Source organism: Hydra vulgaris, chromosome 08 (assembly GCF_038396675.1).
Source record: "Hydra vulgaris chromosome 08, alternate assembly HydraT2T_AEP".
NCBI lineage: Eukaryota > Metazoa > Cnidaria > Hydrozoa > Anthoathecata > Hydridae > Hydra > Hydra vulgaris.
In genome coordinates this window covers 61,980,059-61,991,080 of record NC_088927.1, presented here as the reverse complement: position 1 = coordinate 61,991,080, position 11,022 = coordinate 61,980,059, and the positions used below count along the sequence as shown (strand labels likewise).

Genomic DNA, 11,022 nt, shown 5'->3' with positions numbered 1-11,022 from the left:
CATATACCCCAACAAAAAATTTTAATGTGTACTATATATGGCAATTGCATATTAACCATATATTTACCTCTTTAGGGGATGACGTTGGTGCGGATGACGTTGATTATGTTTTTATCTTTCACAACCACACTAAAATTTAACGTGGACACGGTGTGAAACAACCTTTATAAAAAAGTCATTATGGTGACATATATATATATATATATATATATATATATATATATATATATATATATATATATATATATATATATATATATATATATATATATATATATATATATATATATATATATATATATATATATATATATATATATATATATATATATATATATATATATATATAACAGGGGCGGGTTTAAACCCCGTCCAGTTCGTCCAGTTGCAAGTGACTGGATAGAATAATAAATATAAATATTAATATTTTGACGTCTAACGCCCGCTTAGTACTAATTGCCGATCTTTATATTTTTGTTAGGAAAAAGTTTACAGTGAAAACTACGCTTTGCAAAGGTTGCAAAAATTGCTTTATAAAAACTGTCAATGTAAATTATACTTTGCAGGATATTAGAAAATATTTCATAAACTTCCTAATGTAAATTATACTTTGCAGGATATGAGAAAATTAGATAAGCTAATTGGTTCACGCTATTAGAAAGTGTAATCTGATTCGTTTGAAAATAAAACATTTTTAAAAATTGAAGTGTAAACTATACTTTGCAGCATTTGTAGCAGTTATTTGATTGGTTGTAAATATACTCCGTTCCATCAATAATGTATTTCCTTTAAAAGTTATTGTCTGAGAAATCTAGGCAATGTCTGTAAGTGATATCTTCAAATTGTCCTCATTTTCAAATATTTTGTAAAAGACAATGAAAGCAGGCCACTGGTAAATTTTTTTTCGAAAATTGATATTTATTTTGGAGATATTGGGTCCCAAATATTGGCTCATTAAGAGAAAACTTTGCGCATGGAGTGCATTTGCTACTTTGAGAAGCAGTTTTAGCAACATGAATATGACAGAAACATTTCTTTTTAATTTCTTTGCTAATCTGGGTAGATTTCTACAATAAAAGTAAAAATTTAACATGGTTACATTTTTGGTTCTCTAGAAATCATGGTCCGAAACCACAAAATTTGAAATTTCACCCTAACTTTGAGCTCTTATATCTCTTAAGGCCAATACTTGCACGTAGATTTCTTAGGTGTTTTTGAAAGACACTAAGGCATACATTGATTTTATGAAACAAAAATCATGCGAATATAAGGACCTGGGAAAGAGTAACCTGCCAAAAATCACTTTTTGCGTTCAATGCGCTTTGATAGATTACCCATAACAACCGTGGCCTTTGGTCTGCCATGAACATTTAAAGTTATTTAGTTTCCTTAAACATGCGTTTTCCAATATTTGAAAAAAAACCATGTGCTCAGTTGATAAAAAGTCTACAGAAGTCCTAGAAGTAGCCTTATTTTGCCAATTTTTAACTAAAAAATGCCCTAGCACCGGTATAGATATGCCTAGCAACGGCTACTTTACAGCCATAATAATCAGTACCGTAGTTAAAAATTTTAATATAATACTTTTTTTATAGAGGAACTGTACAAGAGTACTAGATAAAAACAAGTTTTTTATATATATATACATATATATATAATATTGTTTAAAGTTACCTTAAAATTTAAATGTTTTCTATAGTTTTTGAGTGCGAAAAAAAATAAAGTACCAAAAAGTAAAATTGTGCGGCGCAATGGTATCTTTTTTGTATGGTTAAATCAAAGTGAAAAAAAAATGAAACATTAGGCATTTCTCATGGAAGAATTTAAGATCAAGAGTGCAGATTATTTCAATAGTTTCAATATTTTGATTATTTCAGGGTATGCATTTTCTGGTAAAAATTTTAATATAATACTTTTTTACCGCCCCCATACCCCTCCACTGGATTCGTCACTGTTCGAGTAGAGTAGAATATTCCATACAAGAAACATAAATATCATCATCATTGACCTAATAGTTGAGGTAGAAATAAAGTAACGTCTAATCATTGCTGCTTCCTAAGTATTCCTTGAAATTAGTTAATATGGTTAATAAACCAAAAGTTTTGTAAAAGATCTCGATACACAAAAATACAATAGTATAGTGTTATAAATTCTTATATTTTGAATTACTGCAGGATACCATTGCATAAATTATGGAACAACAATCCAATCATCGATTTGAATATTAGCTGCTAACTCGTTTGCAATCAACTGAAAATCGTTGTTTAAATCATCTTTTTCGTTTTCAGGTGCATCTTTCAAATCAACAGTTTTATCAATCACATCATCAGTTAAGTTAGACTGTTCACAAAAAGTGGTTAACAACCTCCCTGTTTTTTTTTTGTTTACTCCATCTAAAAGGTTACACTTGAAGGATAAAGGAAATTGCTTAATATTTATCTCAAGTCCCAAGAAAAGAAAAAGTCACGTTTTTTATCATACATACTTTAAGAATTTATAAACATACAAGTTAATTTCCTTGCCTTCAGAATAATGATCGAATTTGTTGAGTTATCACATATTCACTTGGCTTTAACATTGCCCTCAGCTGCTGGTGAACTTGCTCTGGATTTATTTTTTTCCTTTTGAAGGAACTTTGTAATATTTTTATACTTCCACTTTTCAGAAATGGCAATCAAAGTTTGAAATCCATCCATGCCAACTGCCGTGACACCATCAAGACCAGCCAAAGTTTTCCTTTGAGAAGATTTTATTCCACGAAGAATTCTTGATAAAGAAGTATCTAAAATAGGGAAATAATTAGTTTCTTGGCAAATTTCTTTATAAAATATGATTTTATGGCTAAACTTCATCATTAAAATGGCATTAGCCACTTTTTGTTCCTCTCTATTGTCAAACTTTATTTTATTTACACCATAAACCTCGATAAAACATAAATTCTAAAAAATGTTCTATTTTTTCCTGTGGCATTCGGCATATGTTTACCTTTTCCTTTTTTGGTATAGAAAATCCTCTGCTTTCTTTTTGCAACTTGCGTGCTTTTTCAATTTGATATTTTTTTGCAATCAAAGATTTTCATTAATGTTTCTTAAGTGCACTTGTTATGGTTAATAACTGAAAGCAAAAAAATTTGTCCTAAAGAATCACTTTCTTGAAACATCTTAACTGGTACAACAAGGTCTTCTGGAACCAGTTGAGTTGAACCATCTTCATTCTCATTGTGTAACACTTGAGAAATTAGTGTCTCTAATTGACCAAGTGCAATTGCTTCAGCAAATATCTTCTCAAGCTGCATTTTAAACTTTTCAAATTTCTTCTTAACTATCTGTTTGGTTCCTGGGGTTAAGTCTTCTATTCGCATTTGCTTTATCTGAAAGGACAGTGGAATTGCTCCAAATGCTTCACACAAAGAGCTACCTGCTTTTTTTGACTCTTTGATAGTTTCATCTGAAATGATTGTTATATCTGGAACATATATGTCACCAGCAGGAAAGCAAGACTTTATTGGTGTTGGAGCTGGTTCTAACATGTCAATAATGTTTTCTGTTGAAATAATTTTTAGGTGGCTGAAGCAAAATACGGCTCCAACAGGAAGTGGTGAATTCTTTTCATTAAAAGCAGCAAGGGTGTTTAAAGGAATGGATCTAATTTTTGGTGCAATTTTACAAATTTGAAATTCATGTCTTGGGTATTGACAACTATTTGGCTGTTTCCAGCCAATATTCAGAGGAATATGATGGTACGCATATAACGAGTTATATCATGAAAGGTAACCTTGTTATCGGCTTTCAATCAAGGTTTTTTCATTCCACAGGTTTGTCGGTGGTAGCTATAAAACAGTAATGTTAGATTTTTCACGTATAAAGTAGGAAATCCTGTTCCTTTTAATAAAAAAGCAAATAATGTTATTATTTTATTCTTACCTTCAGAGCTTGTAAATGATTACTTATGTCAGCAGTCAATTCGTTCATCAGAAATACTCATCATTTCTGATGAGTCTTTATCGATGAAACATAGTGTTAAATGAAAAATTTTTTTTGTTAAATGATTTTCTTCTAATTTATAATTGCTCTTTTCCTTTAAGAACATTGAGCACTCTATTCAGTTGAATACATTTTGAAGTTGTTTAAATATATATATATATATATATATATATATATATATATATATATATATATATATATATATATATATATATATATATATATATATATATATATACATATATATATATATATATATATATATATATGTATATATATATATATATATATATATATATATATATATATGTATATATATATATATATATATATATATATATATATATATATATATATATATATATATATATATATATATATATATATATATATATATATTGTTTTACCTAATAAAATATTATATCATATTAGATAGAAAATTGTATTTATTTATGAATAATTTTTATTTGTATTTATTTCAAGTGCTATATGTATTTTTTTTAAGTGCTCTTGTACAGTTCCTCTAAAAAAAAGTATTTTATTAAAATTTTTAACTACAGTAGTAATTATTATGGCTGTAAAGTTGCCGTTGCTAAGCATATCTATACCGTTGCTAGGGTATTTTTTAGTTAAAAATTGGCAAAATAAGGCTACTTCTAGGACTTCTGTAGACTTTTTATCAACTGAGCACATGGTTTTTTTTTCAAATATTGGAAAACGCATGTTTAAGGAAACTAAATAACTTTAAATGTTCATGGCAGACCAAAGGCCACGGTTGTTATGGGTAATCTATCAAAGCGCATTGAACGCAAAAAGTGATTTTTGGCAGGTTACTCTTTCCCAGGTCCTTATATTCGCATGATTTTTGTTTCATAAAATCAATGTATGCCTTAGTGTCTTTCAAAAACACCTAAGAAATCTACGTGCAAGTATTGGCCTTAAGAGATATAAGAGCGCAAAGTTAGGGTGAAATTTCAAATTTTGTGGTTTCGGACCATGATTTCCACAGAACCAAAAATGTGACCATGTTAAATTTTTACTTTTATTGTAGAAATCTACCCAGATTAGCAAAAAAATTAAAAAGAAATGTTTCTGTCATATTCATGTTGCTAAAACTGCTTCTCAAAGTACCAAATGCACTCCATGCGCAAAGTTTTCTCTTAATGGGCCATTATTTGGGACCCAATATCTCCAAAATAAATAGGAATTTTCGAAAAAAATTTACCAGTGGCCTACTTTGATTTTCTTTTACAAAATATCTAAAAATGAGGATATTTTGAAGACATCACTTCCAGAATTTGCTTATTTTGCCTAGATTTCTTAGACAATGGCTCTTAAGTCGTAATTGAGGTGTTTTTGAATAATGTTTAAGCATGGCTTATAACCTAATTGAGGATGTTTTAAAAAAATTAAAAACTGACGATCTTGTAAGTTTAAATATGTTTTATGAAACCAGTGGCGGAACTTCAAAATTTGGGCCCCCCCGCAAAAGAATGTTTTTTTAAAAAAAAAATAAAGCTTCACATGTTAAATAGATATTTATTTCATATATTATATTTAAAAACAAAAAATTAAATAAAGATAAAGATAACTTCAAAACGAAACTAAAACTTAACCGAACTTAAATAGTGAAAACTTTCCTCCTTGATTTCATATTGGCAAAATCGGTAATGATGTTTTTCATTTCCATTTTTCCAGCCGCTTTTGCCTAAATAGAAACTATTGCAAGGTCGCTTAAACGTTCTTTACCAATGGTATTTCGTAAATAATTTTTTATTATTTTAAGTTTCGAAAAAGAACGTTCAGCTGATGCAACAGTAGCAGGTAATGTAAGAAACAATAACAATGCTGTTATCACTTGTGGAACGCTTGCAGCTATAGTTGACAATTTTACTATTAAAAGGTCAGCCAATTCACGTATAGATGATATTTTTGATATTTCATCGTGTAGCATTGACTTTACCATAACCATTTGCAGCGGAAATTCAGTTGTTATATCTTCACTATATTTTCTCTGAATGGCTTCTGCACAGCTTATGATCTCACGTTCTTTCATTACCATTAATTTATTTGGATGGATGCAGAAAAATAATTGTACCACTTCTTGCATTCCTTTAAATCTATTGTCGAGTTGGTTGATTACGACGTCCAAAATTTTTATAAAAATATTGATGCGAAAAATTTCCTCACTACTATCAAAACGGTGATCTGTAGATAATTCGTCAAAATGCCTTTTCTCAATTTTTCTTCTTTTTTGAAAAAATATTGCAGGAATCTGCCACGTAGTCGCTTTCTCATTTTCTAGAGAACCTGAAGCTGTCGTAAGATCTAAATTTTTAGTTTGCAGCAATTTTGATGGTATATGTACCTCATAAAGGATTTTAGACAAAAGCACGCATAAAAAAACAAATTCGAAACTGCTCATATTTTTTTGTATTCGTACTGCTTCTTCGCGTTCTTCACGTTTTGTACTTGTTATTGATATCTCGGAAAGAGCTTTCATTATATCAAGAAGGCGAATTTTAACGGCGAAAAGAGAAGTATATCGTCCTGCCCATCGCGTTGGATTTAACCTTTTTAATGTTATTTGTGATTCTCCTGTATATTTGGATAGTAGATCCCACCTGTTTATGCTATTTCCGAAAAATGAATACACATCTTCTAGCATTACAAAAAATGAAGCAACTTCAACACAACATTTAACCGCATCGTTAATAACAAGATTTAAATTATGAGCTGCGCAATGCATATACATAGCATTGGGTTGATTTTTCTTAAAAGGGCCTGAACCCCATTGTATATCCCACTCATGACGTTCGCACCATCATAACCTTGACCCCTGCAGTTACTTAATTTTATATGATGTTTTTCTAACAGATTTAAAATTTCTTCATGTAGTCCAGCAGCAGTGTTGTTGTATATTTTCATGAATCCCAAGAAAACTTCTTTAATTTCAATTGATGTGGCTTCATCTTTTTCATTTTTAATAATTTTTACGTATCTAAATACTTGACTGAGCTGATCTCTTTTAGTAATATCTTGTGTTGTATCCATTATAATTGAATAAAAAGGTAAACTATTAATATCAGCAGTAAGAGTGGCTTTTAAATGCCTTGCAAGGCAATGTATGACTTCATTTTGAATTTGATGGCTTAATTATTTTATAGATCCATTTGGCATACATAACATTATCATATTTAGCTAAAAGTTAAACTTGGGTTAAAAAATTACCATTATATTCCTTGTCAAATGAATCACGATGACCACGAAAAGCCAAAAAATTTTTACAAAGTGCTAATGTTATATTTACTAACCGCTCTAAGACTTGCACCCAAAAATTTGATTGGTATCGTATTTGTTCTTCTATATTTTTATCAATTGTTTCATTATGTCGCCATTTTTCATAAATGCAACAAGCAAATATATGTTGTTGACTATTTTCGTGAATTTTAATTTTTTTAGAAAGACCACGCCAATCTCTGACACCATGCTCACGCCAGTTATCCTTTGCTTTTCGTTCTTCTGAGAAAAGCCAATAAGGCTCGCAATAAACGGCATCAAGTTTTGGGGAATAGCAAAGCCACATTCTTTCTTTAGATCCATATTTTGTGGTAGTTTTAAAATATTCCTTGGAAAAAATACGGTTTTCTTGCAAGGGGTCGCGTATAAAAGGACCTTTTGGCCGACACGATTCCGATAATACAATTATTTTCTTAATATCTTTTGTTAGTATTTTACCATGAAAATTTGCAATGTCAGTAGAAAATAATTCACTTGATTTTTCTAAATTAATTTGTTCAATGGCGTCATTCGTATCAGAGTTTGAATCTTCCTTGTCTTCATTTCGGTGGTTTCTCGGAGACCTATTCACATCTTCTTCGTTTACATTTTTATTACCAGTAGCAATGTTTTCTTCGATGTCATCATGTTCTACTGACTGATTTATACATACCACTTCTGCAGAGTTTTGACTTTATACTTCCGTTTCCGCTCGCTTTTCGATTGGTTTCAAAAACGTTGTTAGCTTCGGCAATTTAGCTAAAGTAGCTTTTGTTTCTTTTAACTTTCTTCTTTTGGCTGCACCGTTTGTACTACTTAATTTCTTTTCCATTATTATGAGTCAAAATCTAAATTATTACAAATTTATAAATTCAGTACCTGTTGTAAAATTTTTAATTATTACAAATTTATTAATTACCTTTTATTAAATATATCAGTGAAGTAATAAACTCTCGTGCAACAATACTTTATTATTCGTAACACGATTAAATAAATTGGAGACTAGTAATTCAGATAAAATAAGAAATGAAAAGTTAACTTAATACAACGGAAGATTTAATATAAAATTGAAAATGAGAACATACATTTAAAAGTTAATTTGTATATGCAACAAGGGTTATAGAATCGTTATCCTTGATATGCAACGACATAACAAATAATATTGTTTATATTTTAAAAATATTGAATATGCAACTAAGAACTTATAAATTGAAGAACTTCTTACAGTTTAAAAAAAATTTATACGCAACAAATTATTACTTTTACCGAATTCAGTCTAATTGTCTAATTCATACACAAACACAACATAACGGTATAAAAATTAACTATACAATAACATCTGGCAGTTCGCAGCTGATAATCGTACTTTATTTCTCAATTGCGTATGCAATTTTAAAAAGGTCACAACTTTTCGTTTAAATGTAAACTACGCACTCCAATACAAAAATAAATTTTTGAACAATATATTTTAATACGATGGATGACATTTTTTTTATCCAAGTTTTATATTTTAGGGCCCACTATACCTGCGGAAAAGAGTTAAAAAAAAGAGTATAGTATAAATATTATTGAGAGAATAATTTTTTTTATATGAGGGCTACCTATAGCTGGGAGGCCCCCCCGCAACGCAGGGTCCTGCGTCCAGTAGTTCCGCCACTGTATGAAACCTTATTGGATAAATTTATTAACTACAATAACAAAATGGTTACTAATGAAGATCTTTCAAATCGTTTCGTCGATGGCACCTTAAGAAGAAATATATGAGCAGAATTTTGTATACCATCTTACTTAAAAGACAATAAAAAGCATTGTATTTCTCTAAGTTAAGTCACTTAAATTTCTTTTCAAAAATAATTATCTTGCTATATTTTAATACAACAAGTTAATCTGTTTTGATCAAAAATTTAATACTTTTTTGGTAAAAGTGTTTAATGCTAGTATCGTATTAATCTAAAAAAAATTTGGCTTGTTGACTATTTAACATTTAATAAACGTCAACACCAACAAATGATATTGACATGTAGGTATTTAATATTTACATAACATTTAAAAAAAAATACATTGTTGATAGAATAGAGTATACCTTTATTGATAAAAGAGATTTACTTATTAAAAACGTAAAAAATTTTTTTTTTATTGTCATCAGGTCTGAAGCATCTGGATGTTGTATATACAGCTCTGCGTCATTATTTTTTGTTCCTGACAATACACTGATAGATGTGTTGAGAGTTTAACATCCCTTGAAGTTTATATACATGCTGATTTTTACTGTAAGCATCCTTTATTTTTTTAAATACTTTCTAGTAATAGTTCTCACTTTATTAATCTCAAAAATTTATTGTGCATATCAGTATCTTATTCTGCATTAGATTTTAGCTATGAAACTAGTAACATTATTAAAGCTGAAGCAATTGCAAACTGTGAGAGCACAGAAAAATGGGCTGGTTTTTTATGTTTGCTAGGTTTATCATCGGTTCTTTCATGTAATATTGTTTCCTGTTACCCAGATTTTGGTGTTGAAAAATACAAAATATTTTTTAATCAAGAGATCTCACCGCGTACTACCATTAAATTTTTTTTACCTTTTTACATTTTGTTTTGTTATGATGGGAATTTTTAGTCTAGTATATTTCAGCATAACCACTATGTTCCAGTGATATTTGTTCCTAAAAAGCGTAAACTTTCCAATAAATTAAAATCAACAGTTTCAAATATTTTTTTTGTCAGTCTTTTCACCTAATAAATTTCTAGATACAAAACAGACTACCTGATCAAGTTGTTACAATTGTACCCAGTGCAGAAACTAAAAATCCAAATAAAGAGCCTTATTCTATCCTTAGATTCGTTCATAAAACAAATCCGAACTTAAAAACTGCTAGTGTAGTCTTTCAAAATACATCTTGTAATCTAAAATCAAATAGTTTTTCTTCTCAATCAGCAAAGTCTTCTTCTCAATCAACAACATCTTCTCAATCATTAACATTAAAAAAAGATTTTTCTTCTCACTCAAGAACACCTAAGGACAGTGTTCAATCAAAATCTTTTTTTTCCCACAACCTTCGAGCATCGGAAAAGTACCTAACTTTAATAATGATAATATTGTATGCCCTCCAAACGTTATTTTACCACCTATAGAAGTACCAAATTCTGTGCAATCTTTTGAGCAAAATGATGTTTCTTTAGAATAAAGGTTGAGTTTTTATCTGACCATGAAATTTTTGTATTAACTAAAAATATGCTTATACCTAATAAAGATTATATTTTTCCAAAAGATTCTGGTCGTCAGTTTAGATTTCTTTGGTTGAAAGAGTTTTCTTGGCTAAGGTATTCTAAAAGTACTGATGGAGCTTTTTGTATAGCTTGTGAATTATTTAGGCAATAAATTCAAACTAAGATCACATATGTTAACACATTTGTATTTAGAGCCTTTCAATAAATGGTCTGATGCTATTAGATCATTTTCAAAGCATGAGTCAACGAAAAATGGTTTACATGCGTTTACTATTCCTGTTTTTAATATTTCTCATTCCTTAGGGATAAGTCAACTAATAAATGTCGTTATTGATGCTAATGTTAGAGAAAAAACCATAAAAAATCACCAAATACTTCGTCCTATTGTTGATGCTATAATTTTTTGCAGTCAAACCAATACACCTCTAAGAGGCCACAGAGATGATTCCCAATATCTTCCAAAGGCTGGAGAATATTCAAAATGTGGAACTGGTTGTTTTAATAAACTTTTAAATTTTGCTGTGCGCAA

At 29.4% G+C, this 11,022-nt stretch overlaps 2 protein-coding genes across 2 annotated transcripts; both read right to left on the bottom strand.

Annotated features, from left to right (window-relative positions):
• Positions 1–5,691: 5,691 nt before the first annotated feature.
• Positions 5,692–6,651, bottom strand: LOC136083531 (uncharacterized). The gene has a single exon (XM_065802933.1). It carries the CDS (start codon positions 6,649–6,651, stop codon positions 5,692–5,694), a length of 960 nt encoding a protein of 319 aa, XP_065659005.1.
• A 540-nt stretch (positions 6,652–7,191) lies between these two features.
• Positions 7,192–8,094, bottom strand: LOC136083529 (uncharacterized). Its single transcript, XM_065802932.1, has 2 exons — positions 7,963–8,094; positions 7,192–7,920 (listed from the first exon to the last, which is right to left on the bottom strand). The coding sequence occupies exons 1-2, from the start codon at positions 8,092–8,094 to the stop codon at positions 7,192–7,194; spliced, it is 861 nt and encodes a 286-aa protein (XP_065659004.1).
• Between the last annotated feature and the right edge of the window lie 2,928 nt (positions 8,095–11,022).